Raw genomic sequence first — 27,052 nt, forward strand, 5'->3', positions numbered from 1 at the left:
TGTGTGATGTGTATATAGTAGCAAAATTTAACACAGTCAGCAACCTGTGCCTTTCCTGCAGAGAAATGACAAAATGTGTGTGCATGTATGAGTGTAACACCTCTCAGCCAGAGGGATTGTTCAGCTTCCAAAGGTAGCAGCCCTCAGAGCAGGTGCAGGTGTGTGTATTATAAGTGTGTGTGTTACCTCTCAGCTATTGCGCTGTGTGTGTGGCTGAGCTCCCCAGGGTAGCGTGCCCCAGGCACGTGCATGTGGAGGGCAGAGGGGTGGAGGGTAGAGAAGGCTCCGCCTGCTGGTACAGAGTAGAACTGAGAGCGCAGTGCAGACAGACACAGAGACTCCTCCATCCTGGAACACACAGAGAGAGACGAGGGGAAAAGGATTGGCAGGAGAGGCAAAGAGAGAGGGAGCAATTCATTTCAACCTTTGGCACATTTTGTGGTTCAGTCGCCATTTATACATCCCAACCCGGAACACACAAACACAAAGGCTGCTTCAAACCTCTGTCTCCCTGTCTGTCTCTCTGTGTCCCTGTCTGTCTCTTTGTCTTCCTGTCTGTCTGCCTGTCTCTCTGTCTCATCTCAGAACACTGATTCTATAGAGTGAGACTGAGGTAGGTAGGGTCGTCTATAGACTGACCTGTGTAGGTGGTGGAGGAAGGCAGAGGGGGTCTATAGCCTGACCTGTGTAGGTGGTGGAGGTAGGCAGGGTAGTCTATAGACTGACCTGTGTAGGTGGTGGAGGTAGGCAGGGTAGTCTATAGACTGACCTGTGTAGGTGGTGGAGATAGGCAGGGTGGTCTATAGACTGACCTGTGTAGGTGGTGGAGATAGGCAGGGTGGTCTATAGACTGACCTGTGTAGGTGGTGGAGATAGGCAGGGTGGTCTATAGACTGACCTGTGTAGGTGGTGGAGATAGGCAGGGTGGTCTATAGACTGACCTGTGTAGGTGGTGGAGATAGGCAGGGTGGTAGTAGGCAGCAGCAGCAGTAACATGGGCAGCGGTGACGGGGTCAAGCCCCAGGTGCAGCGAGGGTAGGCGGAGGTCGTCTGAGGTAGCAAAGGGGCGGAGTCCTCTCAGGTACTCATCTGGGACCGTCCCCGAGGGAGCTGCAGGGTGTACCTGACCAGGTAGACTACAGGAGGGGGAGGAGTTGGGGATTAGATTGCAAATTTGGGTCTGCTGTTTTGGGGTGAACGGAGGATAGTGCATATGTGGTTTAAGCAAGAGAGACTTATCCGTTGCACTGTTGATGGGTTTGTGTGTATGTGTGTGTTTGTGTTTGTGGTGTGTGTCTGTGTACATGTGTGTGGTGTATTTGTATGTGTGTGTATAGACATCCAGGAGTGATTCACCTAAGGCCCTGTAGTTGCCGGTCCTGCATGACAGAGCTGGGGGTGAGGCTGAAGGGGTAAGAGGGGTGAGCCAAGACGTGATGAGAGGGGACAGGATAACCTCCTTTCTCCTGGGTAGGGCTGAGCTCAGACCCAACACTCTCCCTACTCACTCCACAAACACCTGACTCAGCCTGACAGGGAGAGGGAGGGAGAAGAAGAGAGAGACGGAAATAGATCATGTTTGTTAAGTTTTTAAAAAGTCTCCCACTCATAACATGTGAAACTATTTTCATGTCAGGATTTGTCCCTTAATGTTGAGCTAACCATAGCATGTTAACACTGTCATTGGCTATCAATGTAGCTACTCCAAACCCCCACTCTGTTTGGAACACGCATCACTGAATCCCCTGCCAGCAATGCTCTCATCACTACTCTGACACCCCTGTCATGTCTGTCCCCTACACACACACACACACACACTCGCATGCGCGCACACATCACCTTCTTCTAGGTCACAGCAAGAGACTCTCGTGTTAATAGCTCTATGAGCTTGAGGCAGGGAAGGAGAGGGGAATGTAGGGAGAGGGGAACGGAGGGAGTGGGGGACAAGGGAGAAGAGAATGGAGGGAGAGGGGAACGGAGGGAGTGGGGGACAAGGGAGAAGGGAATGGAGGGAGAGGGGAACGGAGGGAGTGGGGGACAAGGGAGAAGGGAGTGGGGGGAGTGGAGGACAAGGGAGAAGGGAATGTAGGGAGAGAGGAACGGAGGGAGTGGGGGACAAGGGAGAAGGGAATGGAGGGAGAGGGGAACGGAGGGAGTGGGGGACAAGGGAGAAGGGAATGGAGGGAGAGAGGAACGGAGGGAGTGGGGGACAAGGGAGAAGGGAATGGAGGGAGAGGGGAACGGAGGGAGTGGGGGACAAGGGAGAAGGGAATGGAGGGAGAGAGGAACGGAGGGAGTGGGTGACAAGGGAGAAGGGAATGGAGGGAGTGGGGAATGGAGGAAGAGGGGTGCAAAGGGAGAGGGGCGGAGCGAGAGGGGGTGGGAGGGAGAGGGGGACAGGGGAGAGGGGGAAGGTAGTGGAAAGTGGAAGAAGGAGAGGGGAAATGGAGCGGGGGGAAGGAGGGAGAGGGGGAGAGTAAGAGAGATGTAGGATGAAATAGATGAAAGGGAGGGGAGATGACCTCTCAGCTGCAAGCTAAAAGCCCACCCGGGTGGAGAAGTGCTTCTGATATGTCAGAGCAAGTTAAGATCAGGGCAGGAGGCAACCCCTAAAACTCCTCCTCTACATCCCCCTTCATCTTTCTCTGCTGTCTACCTCTCTCCCCATCAAGTATAAACAACCACACACTCACTCACTCTACCAAACTACTCCCACACATGAGTAACCTTGCTGAGGACATATTAGCTCCCAGTGCTAATGACTAGGCTTAAGCTGTGATTGTTAAGCAGTGGTCACCAACTGGTCGATCGCAATCCAAGTCATCCCTAGTCCATCACCAAACATTGGTGTAAAAAAACTTGAACGCACAGCAAAGTTGATACTGTGAGATTTCTAAACGTTTAAAACCATGACTAGAGAGACTCAATGAATACAGCAAAGAGATGCTGTTTTTATGAGGAAGTTCATGATTAAGTTGTTGTTCAGCACTGTCAACACTTCATTCAACACTTTAATAAGCCATAAAATGTATGTTCTCCCTCCTTCCACTCACACTACAACCAGCACCGCAGCTGCAATGAATTACTATAGCAAAGTGTTCCCATAAGCTTGTGTTATTAGCAGCTTGTGTATTTTTAATATCTATGAATATTTCACTTTCTCTGGTCATAGTAAAAACATGAATTGGTGCATGAGTCAGCTGGAAGACCTTGTCCCCATTTCTCATCGGAGGGACGAGATTTCTACATCGGAGGGACTACATTTCTTGGTAGTCCAAAACATAATGCTATCAGGTTGTAAATCACAGCTGGCCTGATACATTGTTTTCTGCCTCCATTCGGATGCACTGTTTCAGTTTCAATGACTCAATACTTTGGACAAAAACTGAAGAATGTAACTAATGCTGGGAATGTCAATACAATCAAACTGGATAAGGATAAGGATAAGTAATCCCTCTCACCCCCCCCCTTTAAGATTTAGATGCACTATTGTAAAGTGACTGTTCCACTGGATGTCATAAGGTGAATGCACCAATTTGTAAGTCGCTCTGGATAAGAGCGTCTGCTAAATGACTTAAATGTAAATGTAAATGTAAACTAGCAAGAGCAATGATCACAAGTCAGTCATACCATGGCTAATAGACTAGCATATCTAATTATGTAGCAAGCTAAAAACACTGAGCCTCATGTTAGCCAGATAGCTAGCTGCTAGGAGGACGTCATGTCATGTCATTGTAGGAGTGGGTGAGTGACTGACTTTTTCCCCTCATATTGTTTTTCGGTGGCTATAGACAGCTAGAAATGCAGGTGTCATTTGGTTAGCTAGCAAGAACTTGAATGACTGTTATCCAGTTAGCATATCTCTTGCATTTGCAAATTCACTCTGGCTATCTACTCCGATTTCAGAGCACTCTCGTCTGAGAGTGCAGAATAACTGATGAATTTATGAACTTGCAATACCTGCTAGATACAGTAAAAAGTCCCTGTCTTAGGTCAGTTGCGATTACCACTATATTTTAAGAATGTTATTTTTTTAAATGTATTTTTAATTTGACCTTTATTTAACTAGGCAAGTCAGTTAAGAACAAATTCTTATTTTCAATGACGGCCTAGGAACAGTGGGTTAACTGCCTGTTCAGGGGCAGAACGACAGGCTTTCCCACTCTATATGGCTAGATGCCTAAGAATTTTGAAAATGTGGAAATGACCATATCTAAGTGCTTGCTTGTCAGAAAATGTTTTAAAAAATAAAAATATTATTCCTGGGGATGTATATGAACAGATTTTTACAAAGATCTAATGTTGCTAAAATGCTGTCAGTTCCACTTTAACTTCCTTCATACTTACTTTCCTCTATCCCCTGTCCCCCTTTCTTTTTCACTCAGTTCAACTCCCTCTGATTATACCCCCCCTCTCTCTTTCTCTCTCTCTACCACACTCTGTCCATTTCCCTGCCTCTTCCTTCCTCTTCCTCTTCTTTTAACCCTCTCTCTCCTTGCTCTCTATTTCTCTCTTCCACTACCCCCTCTCTGAATAGGAACCCTAGGGTAGGAGGCCGAGCCAGACAGACTGCTCTTTGTGAGGGGGAGAAAGGCAGCTCGGGGGGCTAACCCCTGGATTGTTTAGAGGGCCTAGTTCCTCACTCCATCTTAAATACAAACACAAATACACACAGGGCTCTTGGGACACAAGGGACACAAGAAAATGCACACAAAGCTCACTATTCACAGCATACTGCACACACACACAACATCATAGGAGACAGTGTTTACAGCTACCACTTTTCTTTCCAGTATGGGTCCACTGGGTGACTCACTCTCTCTCTCTCTCCCACATTATTTTAAGTGCATCTTATGAAGGCTTCATAAAGCATTCATATAGGCTCCATAAGCACTACATAAATTGTGCAGCGGAACACTGTATCCTGGAAACACTAATTTTTATTAAAACAAAACCACTATTCATTAAATACAAATACCGAACTTGTTTTTGTGTGGATTCCGCGACACGGTTAGCTTTTAACAGCTAGGACCGCTATTTCTTATACCGGTATCCCGCTTAACAGACAGGTTGAAGCCTGCTTGACTGAGACGTTAAGCTTCTAGCCATCAAGCGAACAAAGTTGGTACCAGATGAGTTTTCCAATGGGGCCCTCTTTGTCTGGAGAAATACATGACCAGTTCCAGAGCTGTATCTACTACGCTTTGTTTTGGAACAAACCGGATCACTCAGCGTTCCAATGTGGCAATTGTTTGCTTGCCCAGGATTATAGTCTTGAGATGGCTTCCTTAATCACGCAGGTCACCAGCCTATGTAAGAAACTGGGGAACACTCAGAGTAGAATGTTTACATTCTCTCCGCCGGTGGCTGGACGCAGTTCGCGCTTGCTGGATGCATCTCCGCCTTGTCGTTATCCGACTGGCCTGTGTTGCCTGGAGCTCCCCTATCTGATAGCAGAGTCAAAGGATGTCACTTGATTATTGCAGCTCAACGTGTAACTTTTGTTGACAATGTCGATACCTTTTGGAAACAAAACACGTTTTATAAGGAGAATGGGATCCACTCAAGTCATTTGGGTTCCTGGATCCTGTCACAGCATTATAAGGCTGCATTGAGACAATGACTTATCAATGACTCAAGCCCAGCTCAGCTAATCACTACCATTGTGACACAGAGTTGTCATAATGCTTCAGCAATTGTACATTACACCAGGGGTGTCAGTAGACACAATATAAGTAACTTAATTTATGTCCCGTTAACTGCCCTGAACGCCTCTACTGATCCTACAGATATTGTATGCAGCAATCATTTTCCTATGAACCAGATTTATACTGTTAGCACTGGGGCGGTGTGCCCTAGGAGCAATTCCACTGTGTGCAGCTCAAACTGCACTAACATACATAACATGAACATATCTACTTCTGCTAAGCTTCCCAGTAAAGCAATGAAAACAAGCAAGCATCCCAGAAGAAAAGTGCTAAAAATAGCCCATGTTAACATATGTAGCTTAAGAAACAAAGTTCCTGAAATCAATCATTTGATAGTAACAGATGACATTCATATTCTGACTCTGAAACTCACTTAGATAATACCTTTGATGATACAGTGGTAGCAATACAAGGTTATAACATTTACAGAAAATATAGAAATGCCAACGGTGGATGTGTTGCTGTTTATATTCAGAGCCACAATACTGTTGAAGCAATATGGTTACTGCCTCACCTAAAGCTCTTTCTGTTGGGAAGCTGCTATAGACCACCAATTGCTAACAGTCAGTATCTGGATAACATGTGTGAAATGCTTGATAATGTATGTGATATCAACAGAGAGGTATATTTTCTGGGTGATTTAAATATTGACTGGCTTTTATCAAGCTGCCCACTCAAGAAAAAGCTGCAAACTGTAACCAGTGCCTGCAACCTCAGTAAACCTACCAGGGTAGTTATAAACAGAACAGGAATGAAATCATCAACATGTATTGATCACATCTTTACTAATGCTGCAGAAAGGAGCTTGAAAGCAGTATCCAGATCCATAGGATGTAGTGATCACAATGTAGTAGCCATATCTAGGAAAACCAAAGTAGCAAAGGCTGGGCCAAATATAGTGTATGAGAGGTCATACAAGACGTTTTGTAGTGCTTCCTATGTTGTTGATGTAAATAATCTGTGTTTGTCTGTGGTGTGTAATGAGGAGCAAACAGACGCTGCACTTGACACATTTATGAAATTGCTTATCCCAGTTACTAATAAGCAAGCATCCATTAAGAACATGACTGTAAAAACTGTTAAATCCCCGTGGATTGAAGAGGAATTGTATGGTTAAGAGGAAGGAGGCAAAAGGGATGGCAAATAAGTATGTATTGCAAATTGAGAAAACGTGACTAAACTGAATAAAAAGAAGAAACTACACTATGAAACAAATATAAATGACAAAGAATGATCGTGAAAAGCTTTGGAGCACCTTCAATTACATTTTGGGGAAAAAGGCCAACTCAGCTCCATCATTCATTGAATCAGATGGCTCATTCATAAAAAGATTGTGGGGGCTGTTTAGTTAGACAGTGCAGATTTTGTCATTATCAATCATAGCGAGCTCCCGAGTGGCTTTGCGGTCTAAGGCACTGCATCTCAGTGCTTGAGGTGTCACTACAGAAACGGTGGTTCGAATCGAGGCTGTATCACAACCGGCCGTGATTGGGAGTCCGATAGGGCGGTGCACAAATGGCCCAGCGTTGTCCGGGTTTGTTAACCTCTTGAGACTAGGGGGCAGTGTTTGGATTAAAAATGTGCCCAAATGAAACTGCCTATTTCTCAGGCCCAGAAGCTAGAATATGCATACAATTGTCAGATTCGGATAGAAAACACTCTAAAGTTTCCAAAACTGTCAAAATGTTGTTTATGGGTACAACAGAACTGATATTGCAGGCGAAAACCTGAGGAAAATCCAACCAGGAAGTGCTGTTCTTTTGAAACCTCTCTGTTCCATTGCATGCCTACCCTCCAGTTAAAGGGATATCAACCAGATTCCTTTCCCTATGGCTTCCACATGGTGTGAACAGTCTTTAGACATAGTTTCAGGCTTTTATTATGAAAAATGAGCGAGAATGATCACATTGTGTCAGTGGATAGCTGTGAGTCCCCAGAGTTTTGCATGTGCGAGCAGTTTGGAGCAGACCTTTTCTCTCTCTCTCTTATTGAAAAAGCTACCGTCCGGTTGAAATATTATCGATTATGTATTGTAAAAAGAACCTAAGGATTGATTATAAAAAACTTTGACATGTTTCTATGAACTTTACGGATTCTATTTGGAATTTGTCTGCCAGTCGTTACCTGCACGAGCCTTTGGATTACTCGACAAAACACGCCAACCAAATGGAGTTTTTTTAATGTAAAAATAATCTTTATCGAACAAAACAAACATTTATTGAGTAACTGGGAGTCTCGTGAGTGCAAACATCTGAAGATCATCAAAGGTTAGCGATTCATTTTTTTTTCATTTTCTTTCGTGACCAATCTACTTTGCTGCTAGCTGTTTGTAATGTTTTGTCTGCTGAGAGAGCTGTGCTCACATAAACGCTTGGTTTGCTTTCGCTGTAAAGCTTTTTTGAAATCTGACACGCCAGGTGGATTAACAACAAGCTAAGCTGTGTTTTGGTATATTGCACTTGTGATTTCATGAAAATTAAATATTTTTAGTCATTTATTTTTCATTTGGCACTCTGCAATTCAGCGGATGTTGACGAAAATGATCCCGCTAAAGGGATTGGTGCGCCAAGGCTCTCGTTTGTGGGATGACCGGACCAAGGTGTAGCGTGGTAGGCGTAAACAAAACCCCAAAAGGAAAATGATGTTCCAATGGCACGTTGTGTTAGATCATCCAAGTTTATCATTTTGAAAGCATAATTGATCATTAGAAAACCCTTTTGCAATTATCTCCAACACAACGTGCCATTGGAACACAGGAGTGGTGGTTGCTGATAATGGGCCTCTGTACGCCGATGAAGATATTCCATAAAAAATCTGCCATTTCCAGCTACAAGTCATTTACAACATTAACAGCGTCTACACTGTATTTATGGTCAATTTGATGTTATTTTAAAGCCCGTGTGTCTATGCATGCGGATGACTCAACATTATACACGTCACCAAATACAGTGACTGAAATGACTGCAACACTTAAAGAGCTGCAGTTAGTTTCAGAGTGGGTGGCAAGGAATAAGTTGGTCCTAAATATTTCCAAAACTTAAAGCATTGTATTTGGGACAAATCCTTCACTAAACCCTAAACCTCAACTAAATTGTGTAATGAATAATGTGGAAATTGAGCAAGTTGAGGTGACTAAACTGCTTGGAGTAACCCTGGATTGTAAACTGTCACGGTCAAAACATATTGATACAACAGTAGCTAAAATGGGAAGAAGTCTGTCCATAACAAAGCTCTCCCTTCTTAACAGCACTATCGGCAAGGCAGGTCCTACAGGCCCTAGTTTTGTCGCACCTGGAATACTGTTCAGTCGTGTGGTCAGTTGCCACAAAAAAAGTACTTGCAATTGGCTCAGAACATGGCCCTTGGATATTTTATTTATTTTTTTATTTATTTATTTCACCTTTATTTAACCAGGTAGGCAAGTTGAGAACAAGTTCTCATTTACAATTGCGACCTGGCCAAGATAAAGCAAAGCAGTTCGACACATACAACAACAGAGTTACACGTGGAGTAAAACAAACATACAGTCAATAATACAGTATAAACAAGTCTATATACAATGTGAGCAAATGAGGTGAGAAGGGAGGTAAAGGCAAAAAAGGCCATGGTGGCAGAGTAAATACAATATAGCAAGTAAAACACTGGAATGGTAGTTTTGCAATGGAAGAATGTGCAAGTAGACATAAAAATAATGGGGTGCAAAGGAGCAAAATAAATAAATAAATTAAATACAGTTGGGAAAGAGGTAGTTGTTTGGGCTAAATTATAGGTGGGCTATGTACAGGCGCAGTAATCTGTAAGATGCTCTGACAGTTGGTGCTTAAAGCTAGTGAGGGAGATAAGTGTTTCCAGTTTCAGAGATTTTTGCAGTTCGTTCCAATCACTGGCAGCAGAGAACTGGAAGGAGAGGCGGCCAAAGAAAGAATTGGTTTTGGGGGTGACCAGAGAGATATACCTGCTGGAGCGTGTGCTACAGGTGGGAGATGCTATGGTGACCAGCGAGCTGAGATAAGGGGGGACTTTACCTAGCAGGGTCTTGTAGATGACATGGATCCAGTGGGTTTGGCGACGAGTATGAAGCGAGGGCCAGCCAACGAGAGCGTACAGGTCGCAATGGTGGGTAGTATATGGGGCTTTGGTGACAAAACGGATTGCACTGTGATAGACTGCATCCAATTTGTTGAGTAGGGTATTGGAGGCTATTTTGTAAATGACATCGCCAAAGTCGAGGATTGGTAGGATGGTCAGTTTTACAAGGGTATGTTTGGCAGCATGAGTGAAGGATGCTTTGTTGCGAAATAGGAAGCCAATTCTAGATTTAACTTTGGATTGGAGATGTTTGATATGGGTCTGGAAGGAGAGTTTACAGTCTAACCAGACACCTAAGTATTTGTAGTTGTCCACGTATTCTAAGTCAGAGCCGTCCAGAGTAGTGATGTTGGACAGGGGGGGAGGTGCAGGTAGCGATCGGTTGAAGAGCATGGATTTAGTTTTACTTGTATTTAAGAGCAATTGGAGGCCACGGAAGGAGAGTTGTATGGCATTGAAGCTTGCCTGGAGGGTTGTTAACACAGTGTCCAAAGAAGGGCCGGAAGTATACAGAATGGTGTCGTCTGCGTAGAGGTGGATCAGGGACTCACCAGCAGCAAGAGCGACCTCATTGATGTATACAGAGAAGAGAGTCGGTCCAAGAATTGAACCCTGTGGCACCCCCATAGAGACTGCCAGAGGTTCAGACAGCAGACCCTCCGATTTGACACACTGAACTCTATCAGAGAAGTAGTTGGTGAACCAGGCGAGGCAATATACACAGAGAGCTAATATTAATAATATGCATATCAATCTCTCCTGGCTCAAAGTGGAGGAGAGATTGACTTCATCATTACTTGTATTTATGAGAGGTATTGACATGTTGCATTACACTGCGCTGTCTCTTTGAACTACTGGTGCACAGCTCAGACCCATGCATACCCCACAAGTCATGCCACCAGAAGTATTTTCACAGTCCACAAGTCCAGAACAGACATATGTGAAATATGTGAATGTATTGTAATGGTTTTTTAAATTTTTATAAACTGCCTTAATTTTGCTGGACCAGAGGAAGAGTAGCTGCTGCCTTGGAATCACCTAATGGGGATCCATACTAAAAACAAATACAAAACACATAAATGGGTGACAAATCATCTATAAACGTATTTGATTCTTTATAAAGGATCAATGAATGTGAACAACTAAATGGATGGTTATGTCACACAGTTCTGCCACATTATGAATCTCTATAGAGCATGATATACAGTTATAGATTATGTGTGAAGCATCTATGCAGTGCTTTATAAAGCCTTCATAAGATGCACTTCAAATAAAGCGGGACCGTTTCTTCTTACCTGGTGCCCTTCTCCTATCCAGAGAATGTTGCTGGTCTTGCTGTGAGTTGAGACGATGGTGACTCCAGGAGGGGTGGAGGGAAGGCTGTCTGCCCCACTTGAGGTCTGGAGTGGCCCTGACAACCCCCTCTTAGGAGTGGTGACTGAATTACTGAGACAGGTGGCTGGAGAGGAGACTGAAGACTCACTACTGGGAGAAGAACCTAGGGGAGGGATGGATGGATAGAACAAGAGAGAGTGACAGAGAGAGTTGAATAGATAGAGAGCGCACGAGAAAGAAAGAGAGAGGAATAGCAAGGTAGAAAGGCCATCAGAAAGCCATTACTGTAAAAACGAGACATAACACTAATCAAAACACACAAAAGCAGCTAATGGGGCTCATCCGAGAGGAATGAGTGTGGAGCGAGATGGCACGGTAGAGTGATGCCTGAAAAACAAATGGAAGAGAGTGGGATAGTATAAGGGAGAGAGTATAAGGAGAAAGTGTGAGAGATACAGTGAGAAGCAGTGAGAGAGAAGGAAAGAGAGGGAGAGTGTAATTGTGGGTAATTACCTCCATTAGGAGCTAACACACAAACACACACCTACACATGCACACACACACACAAACACACAATAGCAGCACGGTTGGACATGAATCTGATGTCAGATCGATGTAAAGGAAAGAGGGGACGCGTGAGCGGGTAGGAGGGAGGAGACTGTAGATGATGGATGGATTTTGGGTGTGAATAGAATAGATGTTATTGATTTCCTGAGGTAAGACGAGAGAGGCGGGGTCACAGTGCTCACCTCTGGGATCTTCAGCCTGTTTGGCCAATTGACGGAGGGCGGCAGCGAATCCAGAGTGAGCAGACTGAGCAGCCGCACTCCCATTGGCTAGTGGGGTGAGAGGGCTGACCGTGGCCGTGGTGCGAGTTGGCGTGGAGATCATTCCTAATGACCGCAACTTTGACTAATGGCTCATACCTGGAGAGATAGAGAGGATGGAAGGGTGGACAAAAAAGTTAAATGAGGGACAGGAGGGTAGTGAAAGAAAGGAAAGGGAGAAGAATATTTCTTCTCTATTGTAATACAGCAATGTTTGTGTAGGAAAGAGAAAGCGAGGGAGCTACTGAGAGGCTGTGTGTGTGTGTGTGTGTGTGTGTGTGTGTGTGTGTGTGTGTGTGTGTGTGTGTGTGTGTGTGTGTGTGTGTGTGTGTGTGTGTGTGTGTGTGTGTGTGTGTGTGTGTGTGTGTGTGTGTGTGTGTGTGTGTGTGTGTGTGTGTGTGTGTGTGTGTTAGCTCTGAGAGGGGGAAAGAGCAGACACTGAGGTGAAGTATCAGGTCAGAGGTCGGGTTAGTCTGTCAGAGCCATGACACACACACACACACACAAAAATTCTAACAAACACACACACACACACAATTCTAACATAATTTGTGTTCCCCCACTGCCCTCCCAGTGACCCACATACAGCTATATACTGCCCCACCCCCACCTAGGCACACACACACACACACACACACACTCACACAGCAAAGGCTCTGATCCTTACGGCTGCCTGTTTGTTGAGACATCGTCATATCCTCTCTCTCCTCTCTCTCTCTCCCTCCTGTACCCTTTTCTATCTCTCTCCTATCCCCCTCCTTTACCCTCTTCTCTCTCTGTTTATCTCGGTTTCACTCACATGCTTATTTAGCAAAACAAACATGCACACTCTCTAACACACATATTTCCCTTCCATGTTCTCTTTGGCTCATTTATCTTTCTCTCTCTCACTCAGTGTCTCTTTTTCTCTCATACAAACACATACACACTGATACACATGCTCACCACACACACACACACCATGCACACACGCACACATGCACACACCATGCACACATACAAACTGACATACAACAAACAAACACACTCACCGGCTGGCTCTGTGTTCTTCCTGCTTGCATTATCTTTTCTCTCTCCCTCACGCTCTTTTTCCCTTTCACACTCGCTCACTCTTCTTCACGTTCCCTCTCATTTCTTCTCTCTCGCCCCACTCTCTCTTGTTCTTTCACTCTCTCTCTCTCTCTCTCTCTCTCTGTGTCGTTCTCTCTCTCCTCCAGGAACAGCCCTCTCAGTTGTGCAGCTGCTACACTGTCACGTGATTCCCTCATTCTGTCCCCCTCCCTTATCTTTCTTCCTCTCCTCTCTATCTCTATCCTCTCTATACCCCTCCTACTCTCGCTTTCTCTCCCCCTTTCTCCTACTCCCCCTTTCTGTCTACCCCGTCCCTCTCATACCTCCACTCCCCTCTTCTCCCCCTCATTCTTACCCCCTCAGGAGGAGGAGGATGGAGGGAGGAGGAGAGGTAAACTTCATCCATCACTCTGTCTCCACCCATCAGCCCTGTCTGCTGCAGGGGCCCTGACAGTGACCTATCACCCGAGTCTATGCGTGGCCAGGATGGACAGGGGCTGACGAGGGACGGTGAAGTGTTTAGAGTGGACAACATGACAGCCCAGCACTTTAGACACATACGGTATAAACAAGAAACAACTCCGCTCTCTGTCTCTCACACACACACTGTGTGGCACCTGCTCTGCCCTCTCAGCTCATAAAAGCTGAAGTGTGTGTGTGTATTTCTGTATTTGTGTTTGTGTGTATACGTGTGTGTGTGTGTGTGTGAGCGTGTGTGTGTGTACACGTGTGTGTGAATGTGTGTGCGTGTGTGTGTCATTAGGATTGGAGAACAAGCAATTACAGTGTATATGTGTGTTATTTCCTGCCCTGTCATTACACCACGGAAGAGAATGGAACACACACACAGACAAACACAGAGCGTAAACACATCTCCCTCCTCTGTTAACAGATATCCCTCCTCTGTTAACACATCTCCCTCCTCTGTAAACACATCTCCCTCCTCTGTAAACACATCTCCCTCCTCTGTAAACACATCTCCCTCCTCTGTAAACACATCTCCCTCCTCTGTTAACACATCTCTCTCCTCTGTTAACACATCTCTCTCCTCTGTAAACACATCTCTCTCCTCTGTAAACACATCTCCCTCCTCTGTTAACACATCTCCCTCCTCTGTAAACACATCTCCCTCCTCTGTAAACACATCTCCCTCCTCTGTAAACACATCTCCCTCCTCTGTTAACACATCTCCCTCCTCTGTAAACACATCTCCCTCCTCTGTTAACACATCTCCCTCCTCTGTAAACACATCTCCCTCCTCTGTAAACACATCTCCCTCCTCTGTTAACACATCTCTCTCCTCTGTAAACACATCTCCCTCCTCTGTAAACACATCTCCCTCCTCTGTTAACACATCTCCCTCCTCTGTTAACACATCTCCCTCCTCTGTTAACACATCTCCCTCCTCTGTAAACACATCTCCCTCCTCTGTAAACACATCTCCCTCCTCTGTTAACACATCTCCCTCCTCTGTAAACACATCTCCCTCCTCTGTAAACACATCTCCCTCCTCTGTAAACACATCTCCCTCCTCTGTTAACACATCTCCCTCCTCTGGAAACACATCTCCCTCCTCTGTTAACACATCTCCCTCCTCTGTTAACACATCTCCCTCCTCTGTTAACACATCTCCCTCCTCTGTTAACACATCTCCCTCCTCTGTGTTAACACATCTCCCTCCTCTGTGTAAACACATCTCCCTCCTCTGTAAACACATCTCCCTCCTCTGTTAACACATCTCCCTCCTCTGTAAACACATCTCCCTCCTCTGTTAACACATCTCCCTCCTCTGTGTTAACACATCTCCCTCCTCTGTGTAAACACATCTCCCTCCTCTGTAAACACATCTCCCTCCTCTGTTAACACATCTCCCTCCTCTGTTAACACATCTCCCTCCTCTGTAAACACATCTCCCTCCTCTGTAAACACATCTCCCTCCTCTGTAAACACATCTCCCTCCTCTGTAAACACATCTCCCTCCTCTGTGTTAACACATCTCCCTCCTCTGTGTTAACACATCTCCCTCCTCTGTGTAAACACATCTCCCTCCTCTGTAAACACATCTCCCTCCTCTGTAAACACATCTCCCTCCTCTGTAAACACATCTCCCTCCTCTGTAAACACATCTCCCTCCTCTGTAAACACATCTCCCTCCTCTGTAAACACATCTCTCTCCTCTGTAAACACATCTCACTCCTCTGTTAACAGATATCCCTCCTCCCTCTATGTCAGTGTTATACAGTAGCTGGCAGAGTATTTTATGTTCCACTGACTTAGAGAGTAGATTCTGAGCCAAACACATTTACAACCCTTGTAAACATGTCTATAACATCATTCAGTACAATGTGTGCGTGTGTGTGCATGGGGAATGTTAATATGTTGAGTTAACAGCCTCACAATCACATAACATAATGATGTCAGTTACACTGACATCTTAAGCGCACACACGCAGGCACGCAAACGCACACGTACGCAAATGCACACACACACTACCTGCTGACTCAGTATTTGTGTATCATTTATCACACAACGTATGGCCCTAATCATCTCATCTCCAGGGACAACACTGCCAGCTAGCATCTTCAACGCTGAGCAGCTGAGGAAATGTAGGGTTTAGTACATCTACAGTAGCATGTTAGCAAAAACGATATACTAGTGGATAACTAAAAATAGAGTGCAAACATAAAAACATATATTTATGTTTTATTGTCACATATACAAGATACTGTAGGTGCAGTGAAATGTGTTGTTTTACAAGGTCAAATAAAAAGCATGAGCTGGCACACACCCAGAGAAAATGATTTAGTGTAGAGGTGCTGAATAACGGTGAATAAACTGGAAGCTATAAAAACAAAGAGAGTGGCACACTCCATGTATAAAGTCCAAATCATTTATTAGGTAAACCCTCAAAGTTCTGGCAGTACTGGGCTTTCTTCATTGTCAGACGTAGTAGTACGGTGCCCCTGGAGACAATGAGGGTCAAAGGCACATCAACAGATACTTCACCTTGTCAGCTGAGGTACCAGCGACCTAGTTTGAATACTGTATGGCTCAGTTGGTAGAGCATAGTGCTACAATGCTAGGGTTGTGGGTTTGATTCCCATGGGGGACCAGTAAAGGGAAAATGTATGCATTCACTGCTGAAAGTCACTCTTGATAAGAGTGACTGCTAAAATGGAAGTGGTAGACTACCCGCCACCCTGTATTTAAACCCCCCACCAATATGTGCACTGTTAAAATGAAGTGTTTTGTAACAGCAAAACTAGTGGCAACTGATCTGTTACCAACACAAAGGAGACTAAACCTTAACTTTGCTGGAGTATCGAAACACGTCATCCTGAGATGTTTTGAAACATGACACGGTATGTTGTATCACCACTTAATCAAGTGTTGTGCAACTTCTTGACAGGGACTGGGAGCCCTACCAGAAAAGGTTGAAAACACTATTTTGGTGTTTCAAATCCTGTCTAGATCACTTCTTCTGGTGTATTTTCATTAATTTATGTATTTGACCATTTGCCAGTTTAACCCATTTTGGCGGTCAGAGTAGAGGTTTTACAGCGGCATTAGAAGTTGGAAATGTGTCAATGGGTCGTCTCATCATTGATGATCATTTTGCCTGTCATTTTGGATATCCTTTCAACATGATCCATTATGCCCCATGGCACAACAAACTGATTAATACTACTATTTAGAAGTATTCTTTTCTATCTTCAAACATGCAACATTGTGTAAAACAATCACAAAGTTTTCAAATGTTGAATTTACCCACAACGCACTAAAAACAGAGCCATGTGATAAGATAGGAAGTGTAAGGAGATTAAAATAATTCTAATTAGTTCAATCACTCAATGTTCTCTATCTTTGGTTATCCTCACATAAAATATGTACATTTAGGGAAACATATTAAGTTCGATTTATTCAACAACCAAGAATTCACAAAATGGGACAAACACCAAATTGAGAATGCATGCAGAATTATGCAAAAATATCCTCTGTGTACAACGTAAAACACAAAATAATGCACGCAGAGCAGAATTAGGTTGATACCCGCTAATTAACAAAATTCAGAAAAGAGACATTAAATTCTACAACCACCTAAAAGGAAGCGATTCACAAACCTTCCATAACAAAGCCATCACCTACAGAGAGATGAATCTGCAGATTTTAGAGAAACAACTAATTTTGGTACATATAAGTGTCTTATATCGGCTGAAAGCTTAAATTCTTGTTAATATAACTGCATTGTCCAATTTACAGTAGCTATTACTGCAAAAAATGCCATGTTATTGTTTGAGGAGAGCTCCTAACAACAAAACACTTTATTCACCACGATAGGTTTGATAAATTCACCTCTGAGTGAAATGTGTACTTACAACCTGAAATCTTGCTCTGATTTATCATCCAAAGGGCCCCAGAAATAACATGTGGTGTCAATTTGTTAGATAAAATCCTTTTTCATATCCTAAAAAGGTCCATATAGCATGCACGATCAATTTTGTATTTCCACTCGTTCAATTTGCAAAGAAAGGAATTTGTGAAAATCGAACCCTAAACCTTGTTTCAACCGGTCAAATCACGTTCATATCTATTCCTCAGAGATCCTAGAACGTAACCAGACTTCACTATATCATTAGGGGTGTAGTATATCCTATAGGACACCATATTTGGTCAGAGAGCGATGCCTTCATGGTATGACAATGACGCAGCCGGTCTTCATTTGATCGACTGTATCTTTGTCACATCAGCACCAATCGGGTTCAAACAAAGCTAGCTAGATAGCCAATGAACTGGATTTACGGGAGTAACCGGAAACCTTGTGTCTGTCGCAAAATGTAGGTGCTAACCTTTTGCGACAGCATGCCTTTTCCTTTTGGACAAAAATTCTAAGAATATTCAGAGTTATGAAGTTATGAAAACTGGTTGTTTTGCAAAAATTGAACTTATAAAATGGCAGCTAATACTGGAAAAGCGAAATCAAAGTCCAAATATACAGATTTGACGATATTCTTGCAGAAAAATAAAATATGAATGCAAAGTATTCCTTCACAATTTGTCCAAATGTACCTGGGTGACTTCACACTAAATGTCATGGAGAAAGCTCATAAGTTATCTGTCTGAAACTTTGCACATACACTGCTGCCATCTTGTGGACACCATTGGAATTACATCCAGAGTGATGGCTAGAACTGGGACTTTTCTCTTGCATTTCAAAGATGGCCGTAGAAAAAGACTGGTTGTTTTTTTCTTGTATTTTCTTCTATCAGATATATTGTGATATATTCTCCTACATTCAATTCACATTTCCACAAATTTCAATGTGTTTCCTTTCAAATGGTACCAAGAGTACGCATATCCTTTCTTCAGGGCTTGAGCTACAGGCAGTTAGATTTGTTGTGTCATTTTAGGCTAGAATTATACTGGATGAAAACACAGCAAGAAATCACAGGCCAATATGTAATAGTCATCTATATTATTTCTGTATTGGTGGTTAGTTCAACAACATCTTGTTTTACTAGAGGGGGAAAAACTGAATACGCATAACTAATATTTAATATCCATGCAGTGACTGAACAACAACTGGCATAGTAGGCATAGGCAAGGCATAGTAGGCAAGGCATAGTATCATGGCAGGTCACCTGTCAAGTCACCTGTCAGGTCAGTCAGTCACTAATTGCTGCAGATGTGCTCAATAGTGCTTGAGCATATAATACTCCCCAAAGCATGGTGAAATACATAGAGGTGTATCACATGCTAAACACATGTATTTTGTCAACTTCCTCTGCTTACTTCTCCTGGTGCCAGACAGGCAGACTTTGCAGTGCCTCTGTGTGCAACTACCTTGAGCAGCAGTTTGAGGGACTTTGCAGGGAAAATGCTACGCAGTGAGGCGTAGGGGATTGTCTGCAGCAGAACGACCCCCCAGTGGATGGGCGCCGATGGGTGTGGTGCTCCTGTACTTCATCCACTGTCCGTCTGCCTCCATCACTACCAGCATCTTCATGTGACCTGGTACTTCCTCAGTGGACAAGGGATCCTCAAATTCAGGGTTCTCAATGGCTACAAGGTTGGGGGGCAGCTCCTCACTGTCAGAATCTGATTCCTGACTTTCATACTCAGAAATCTCCAGAATTTCCACATTTGTGAGTTGTCTCCTTTTAAAAGACATTGCTAATTCTACAGCTTAGCTCATTAGCTACATACATTAACAACACACTGAATGGCTCAGAGTGGGAGTGAGAGGCTACGTAATTGACTGCCGGCACGCGTAATTTATTTCAATAAATCACTATCAGAAAATGTTTTGTGTGGTAATTATTTATATATTTACTGTTTTATTCACATGTTTTCAATTACCGGTGACAAATCATGCATTCCGATTCTTGCATAGATTGTAATGGGCACATATTATGTGTGTAAAATACTTTTTTGAAGGTTGTACTGATTATGATGAGCTAAGCTAATTCCAGCTATGTGTAGCCATGTTTGTTGACATACAATGCATTCTGGGTTTCACGTAATCGTCTGTTGGACCAAAGATGTTATAACAAAATGAGGTGAGTTAGGGTTCCGGGCTTCCGGAAATGAATGGTGGGATGTGAACGATGGTGGACAACACCCCCCCCCCCCTTCCCCCCATACTATAAACAGACCAAACTCATCTTGTCTCCCCTTATTATCTTTGGTTTCTGTGAGGGGGGAAAAGCATGGCAGCGTGCTGAAACTACCCATCGTCAGATTACTTTCGATTTCTAGAGAGTGTTTTACTCAATTATTACCCGTGATGTGATGAATTCTAAATAGTAATTTCTATTAGCTAATTCATATTGTAGTTTTTCGGCAAGAGTTCTACAAATATGACCACTTGTATTACTTCAATCTTTCCTCAGTTAGCGCTCGGACAAATGTAGCCTATCTTTTTCCGGTTTGGATGATTGTGTTGCTGTAGATACTTCTGTGAATATCTGAACATTGCATCCAAAAATAAACTGCTCATTTTCTGGACAAAACTTTGTAAGGACTGTGTTTGTGTAAATAGTTTCTGAAAACAGTGTGGCCATCTCAAACGCTGACTGTTGTGTCAATCGAAACTGGCCGTTCTAAATAAGCGTTCTACTCACACCGGTTGGAGCATACGCTACAGGGACCACTGTAGAATGATCACACCGGTTGGAGCGTACGCTACAGGGACCACTGTAGAATGATCACACCGGTTGGAGCATACGGTGCAGGGACCACTGTAGAATGATCACAACGGTTGGAGCATACGCTACAGGGACCACTGTAGAATGATCACACCGGTTGGAGCGTACGCTACAGGGACCACTGTAGAATGATCACACCGGTTGGAGCGTACGCTACAGGGACCACTGTAGAATGATCACACCGGTTGGACCGTACGCTACAGGGACCACTGTAGAATGATCACACCGGTTGGAGCGTGGAAGCTGTAGAATGATACAGGGACCACTGTAGAATGATCACATCGGTTGGAGCGTACACTACAGGGACCACTGTAGAATGATCACACCGGTTGGAGCGTACGCTACAGGGACCACTGTAGAATGATCACACCGGTTGGAGCGTAAGCTACAGGGACCACTGTAGAATGATCACACCGGTTGGAGCGTACGCTAGCGCTACAGGGACCACTGTAGAATGATCACACAGGGACCACTGTAGAATGATCACACCGGTTGGAGCGTACGCTACAGGGACCACTGTAGAATGATCACATCGGTTGGAGCGGGACGCTACAGGGACCACTGTAGAATGATCACATCGGTTGGAGCGTACGCTACAGGGACCACTGTAGAATGATCACACCGGTTGGAGCGTACGCTACAGGGACCACTGTAGAATGATCACACCGGTTGGAGCGTAAGCTACAGGGACTACTGTAGAATGATCACACCGGTTGGAGCGTACGCTACAGGGACCACTGTAGAATGATCACACCGGTTGGAGCGTACGCTACAGGGACCACTGTAGAATGATCACACCGGTTGGAGCGTACGCTACAGGGACCACTGTAGAATGATCACACCGGTTGGACCGTACGCTACAGGGACCACTGTAGAATGATCACACCGGTTGGAGCGTAAGCTACAGGGACCACTGTAGAATGATCACATCGGTTGGAGCGTACACTACAGGGACCACTGTAGAATGATCACACCGGTTGGAGCGTACGCTACAGGGACCACTGTAGAATGATCACACCGGTTGGAGCGTAAGCTACAGGGACCACTGTAGAATGATCACACCGGTTGGAGCGTACGCTACAGGGACCACTGTAGAATGATCACACCGGTTGGAGCGTACGCTACAGGGACCACTGTAGAATGATCACATCGGTTGGAGCGTACGCTACAGGGACCACTGTAGAATGATCACATCGGTTGGAGCGTACGCTACAGGGACCACTGTAGAATGATCACACCGGTTGGAGCGTACGCTACAGGGACCACTGTAGAATGATCACACCGGTTGGAGCGTAAGCTACAGGGACTACTGTAGAATGATCACACCGGTTGGAGCGTACGCTACAGGGACCACTGTAGAATGATCACACCGGTTGGAGCGTACGCTACAGGGACCACTGTAGAATGATCACATCGGTTGGAGCGTACGCTACAGGGACCACTGTAGAATGATCACACCGGTTGGAGCATACGCTACAGGGACCACTGTAGAATGATCACATCGGTTGGAGCGTACGCTACAGGGACCACTGTAGAATGATCACACCGGTTGGAGCGTAAGCTACAGGGACCACTGTAGAATGATCACACCGGTTGGAGCGTACGCTACAGGGACCACTGTAGAATGATCACACCGGTTGGAGCATACGCTACAGGGACCACTGTAGAATGATCACACCGGTTGGAGCGTACGCTACAGGGACCACTGTAGAATGATCACACCGGTTGGAGCGTACGCTACAGGGACCACTGTAGAATGATCACACCGGTTGGAGTGTACGCTACAGGGACCACTGTAGAATGATCACACCGGTTGGAGCATACGCTACAGGGACCACTGTAGAATGATCACATCGGTTGGAGCGTACGCTACAGGGACCACTGTAGAATGATCACACCGGTTGGAGCGTACGCTACAGGGATCCCTGTAGAATGATCACACCCGTGTGTTGGTACATGTGAAAAGGTTACCTATGTATAAAGACTACTGTATAAAGACATAATATAACATTTGAAATGTCTTTATTTATTTTTTACTTATGTGAGTGTAATGTTTACTGTTAAATTTGTATTGTTTATTTCACTTTTGTTTATTATCTACTTCACTTGCTTTGTTTCCCATGTCAATAAAGCCCTTAAATTGAAATTGAATTGAGAGAGAGAGACAGAGAGAGAGAGAGAGCGGGGAGGAAAGAAAGTGAGGGAGGGGAGGATAGAAAGCTAGTAAAACATGACCCACAAGGGACCTGCATGGATATCTGGCCAATCATCAGAACAGGAGGCTGTGTCCAAATAGTTTTGAATCGCATCCTTTCCTCATCCTCTTTCCCTGACAAGTTTATCTTCTGTTTTGAACACTGATCTGGAAAGGACGAGATAGGTTAAGAGTGTTGGGTCAGTAACCAAAAGGTTGCTGGTTTGAATCCCTGAACCGACTAGGTGAATAATCTTTTCATGTGCCCTTGAGCAATTAACCCAGATTAACCATAAACCAGGGAAGAAGAGAGCAATGAAGGGTGAGGGGAAGTTGTAGAGTTGTGATATGACTGTTCCTGGAGTCTCCCATTGAGGGAAGATAACAGATTAAAACCTTTCAATGGGCAGTTTGTCAGCAATCTCACTGTTTCTCTTATGGTCTCCAGGATTAGGAGAGATCTTATGAAACGGTGCTATATTCGCTCTCTCGCATTCTCTGAGTGTGTATGTATGTATGTAGTGTTTTCTCAGGAGGTTGTGGTCTAGCCAGAGTGGTTAGCCACCTGGTATAACCCAGCCTTAGGCCCTAGGACTGACTGTCTGTATCTCAGCAGTCTATAGTGGAATCATCCTCATCTTGTCTCCACACACAAACCGCTCCCCACAGACAGGTGTTTAATACAGAGAGTATTAAAAGGTACAGGAAGCGAGTCTGGTACTGTATTTGATTTGAATAATGAGCTATAAAGCATAACTAGAACAATGTATTAGATGGTATGCTTATTATCTGTTTATAAATCATTATTATTTCACTTGTTTACCATTTGTAAATAGTTTGTAAATCAATCATTATCATACCAAATCAAAGTGCAAAGGTAAGGATTCAAATAGAATAGGCCTATACTGTTTTGTTAATTGAAGTGAAAGGTGAAGGACCAGTGTAGTGCGCCAGTTTACACACAAAAGTTAGCATTTATAAAAAATGTACTTAATGTGTTCACCTCCCCGCAAAAAAATGTAGGCCATGTGTACACACATCTGCTAGTGGTTGAAATATTGCATTGCAAGCTGGCACGTAAGGATTTTGTGAAAATGGGGGATATGATGAAAAGATTATTAATCAAAAAGCTAAAAATAGGAAAATATATTAACAAGAATGCAACCATTTACCATTAGTGAGAAGAGTGAAAATCTGTGTTTGATTTTTAGAATTTAAAATTATACATAATTTTTAATTTTCATAACCTTTGCAGAATATATTCCTCAACCTTTGTGGCTATATTTACCACAACAAATTACAATGTGCATCTACTTAATTGGACCTAGTATCCTAGTAAATAGATATGATATTAAACATTTCAAATAGATATAGCCTAGGTATCAGGATTTATAATACCAACAAGCTCTCATAGTTTCATGTCAGAATTAGACATTCATCCATGTTTCTCAAACAAAAATGTTGATGTTGTTCCAAACGTCAAATTTCCGAGTGTTTAAGGTTAAGTTTAGGCATTATTAACTCAGAATGGTCAAAGTTAGGCATTATTAACTCAGAATGGTCAAGGTTAGACACTATTAACTCAGAATGGTCAAGGTTAGACATTATTAACTCAGAATGGTCAAGGTTAGACATTATTAACTCAGAATGGTCAAGGTTAGACATTATTAACTCAGAATGGTCAAGGTTAGACATTATTAACTCAGAATGGTCAAGGTTAGGCATTATTAACTCAGAATGGTCAAGGTTAGACATTATTAACTCAGAATGGTCAAGGTTAGGCATTATTAGCTCAGAATGGTTAAGGTTAGGCATTATTAACTCAGAATGGTTAAGGTAGAGTTAACTTTTGGGATAGGCTTAAAACTAAAATCTCAAAAACAATATTCTATCCTGGATTCTAACATGCAAACTTTGTCACCAGAGGCAGATACCTACACCCATCCGCCATCCCTGTCCACAATGCCCTAGCAAAACTGAAACTTACTTGAAGGTAACAGTGCTCACTGTTGCCCCTAGTGGCAGGTTTCCATGTCATCTCCCGACATCCTCAGACACGGATGGACATCGTATACTGACTTGCATAACGGGTGACCTGGCTGATAATACCAGTTTACAGTCAAATTTAACAGCTGATCTTTAACCCTGAATTAGGCCCAGAGACGGAAAAAGTACTCAATTGTCATATTTGAATGAAGGTATAGATACCTTATAAAATGACTCAAGTAAAAGTAACCTAGTAAAATACTACTTGAGTCTAAAAGTATCAGATTGTAAATGTACTTAAGTACAGTGGTGGAAAAAGTACTCAAAGTATAAATAAATGCAATACATCAAATTCCTTATATATATATATATATTACTTTTTTTATAGACAGGGGCAACTCCAACACTCAGACATAATTTACAAATGAAGTATTTATGTTTAGTGAGTACACCAGATCAGAGGCAGTAGGGATGACCAGGGACATTCTCTTGATAAGTGTATGAATTACACCTTTTTCCTGTACTGCTAAGCATTCAAATTGTAACTAGTACTTTTGGGAACCAGGGAAAATGTATGGAGTAAAAAGTACCACATTTTTATTAGGAATGTAGTGAAGTAAAAGTCAAAGTAGTCCAAAATATGAATAGTAAAGTAAAATACAGATATGCCAAAAAACTACTTAAGCTGTACTTTAAAGTATTTTTTACTTAATAAGTATGTTACATCATTGAGTAGGCCTATGTATCAAGTTTCAAGTTTGTATTGTCACGTGCACAAGTACAGTGAAATGCCTTTTTTGCTTGCTCTTTCACAACAATGCAGTAATGAATATCAGTAGCACTATTTAAAAAAGTAAAGTAGAACAAAAACACAAGATAAATAGAATTGTAACTACTGTTAATACTCTAATTGTATTTTTTTTGGAATAGCCTGACCTACAAATTTTCTGACCTACAATTTAGTCCATCATATTTAGGTTGTGGGAAAAGTCGAAATAAAACATTGTTGAATTCAAACGTTCTGCTGATAGGTCCATTTCAATTTGCCATTGTTTTCTGGTTCAGAAACGGACAGTCCTTTTACAGATACAGCATACACTCCTGCTAAAGATTAAAACATTCTGCCAGCACAGTAAAATGACTGGTAGTTTATGTAAGATATTTGACAGAATGGGTAGGCTACGGTATTGCTGTGCGATAATAAATGAAATATTGTCTACTAGTTAAATGTGACATTACAGTATTAAGATGTAGCCTACAATGCCAACGGAAAGGGCGAACCTCTGTTCTACCGTTAAACCGCGCTTCGGATCGGATGAATAGAGAAAAATACTTGAACTATTTAATCTATTTACTACTGTGAAGTGGGTCTAATTATTAAGTGAGAGACGGGACGAATGGTAGCCTATCTTCACTTGTAGGCCTATAGGCTATTTCTCCAGTATGAAACAATCACCGACGGAAAAGGTGAGGAATTTATTCTGCGATTATCAAGGAAATTAAATACCAATATTATTATTTCAAATATTGTTTGAATGCAAATATAAAATAAATCGATTTTCGCTGTTCTCACTAACGGCAAATTATTGCGTCTTGGTATTATATTTATCTACCTTTTTGTTAGGAATAAGAGCGTCACCATATACCCCCCACGTTCATAAATGAGGCCCCAGAGCCTTAACAGAAGAGGACAGAATTGTTGTTTGTTTAGTGTAGGCAACTCTACCCCCTACACAGCTGCTTCCAGCTCAGCAGCACATGGCACACCGTTGTGTGCGTGCATGCGCGTCTGTGAACTCCACCTGCGGGCTGTGTAGGGCCTACACACAACGCAACGTGATCCGCTGTATGAGGCCAGTGGCATTAACTCAGATAAACAAAGTGGTGCTGTTAAAGGTCCCGTCTATCTACAGACGAACTCATGTAACATATAACCTGATGCGTATATAGTCTTCATGGAGCAATGCCTTTCCAACCACACGGTTAAACAAAACGTCTTGCTTGAACTTCCATAGCAAACATTTACACACAAGCTATTATAGACAATAGGTTAGTCTAGACTTAAATTCTATAATATAATCATACCCGGGTATTAAATTAATAATGTAAAAACACAACAAGAGCGAGAGAGATTGAGAGAGATCCATCCCCTCACTACAGACAAAGCACACAGCGGTAACCTAGTCTACATGAAGAGCAGAGATGAAGACGGCCGAGTCATCATCAGCAGTGTGTATCTGTCCCTCTATCTGATTTAATGAACTTCTCGAGCGATAACACATATTTCACACGTAGGACTACAACATAAATTAACGAGGGGGGACACTAAACGCCCATATACTACTTCAATGACTTTAGGCTACTTACCACGTACATGCAAATCCTCGTTTTTAAATGAATCCCAGTATAGAAACATATCCATAGGCTACCGCTGTTCCTTGGCGTAGACTCAAATGAAAGTGATGTGTGAAACAGCTACCGCCTCACACACACACACGCACGCACACACACTTAAACACACGCTCTCGCTCTCTCTCGCTCGCTCCGGCTGCACGATCGAGAGGCGGGTCTTCGTTGCAGAGAGTGGGAGGGCAAGCACCTGCTCAGATGGACACGCCCTTAGAGACACGGCTGCAG

At 43.4% G+C, this 27,052-nt stretch overlaps 1 protein-coding gene across 2 annotated transcripts in view; it reads right to left on the reverse strand.

The window, feature by feature from the left end:
• Positions 1–26,907, reverse strand: part of LOC124004088 (genetic suppressor element 1-like) — a 39,711-nt gene extending 12,804 nt beyond the window's left edge. Inside the window, exons 1-6 of one of the 2 annotated variants that reach the window (XM_046312946.1) lie at positions 26,783–26,907; positions 11,882–12,058; positions 11,093–11,295; positions 1,357–1,529; positions 942–1,136; positions 187–348 (exon numbers count right to left, since the gene is read on the reverse strand). In XM_046312946.1, coding sequence (XP_046168902.1) covers positions 187–348; positions 942–1,136; positions 1,357–1,529; positions 11,093–11,295; positions 11,882–12,023 — 875 coding nt within the window. In that variant the 5' untranslated portion in view covers positions 12,024–12,058; positions 26,783–26,907. Of the gene's footprint in view, positions 1–186; positions 349–941; positions 1,137–1,356; positions 1,530–11,092; positions 11,296–11,881; positions 12,059–12,990; positions 13,129–26,782 lie in introns of those variants that run through there. The other variant, XM_046312905.1, reaches the window with a different exon arrangement.
• Positions 26,908–27,052: the final 145 nt, after the last annotated feature.

Source organism: Oncorhynchus gorbuscha, linkage group LG01, assembly GCF_021184085.1.
Source record: "Oncorhynchus gorbuscha isolate QuinsamMale2020 ecotype Even-year linkage group LG01, OgorEven_v1.0, whole genome shotgun sequence".
In the NCBI taxonomy this organism is placed as follows: Eukaryota; Metazoa; Chordata; class Actinopteri; order Salmoniformes; family Salmonidae; genus Oncorhynchus; species Oncorhynchus gorbuscha.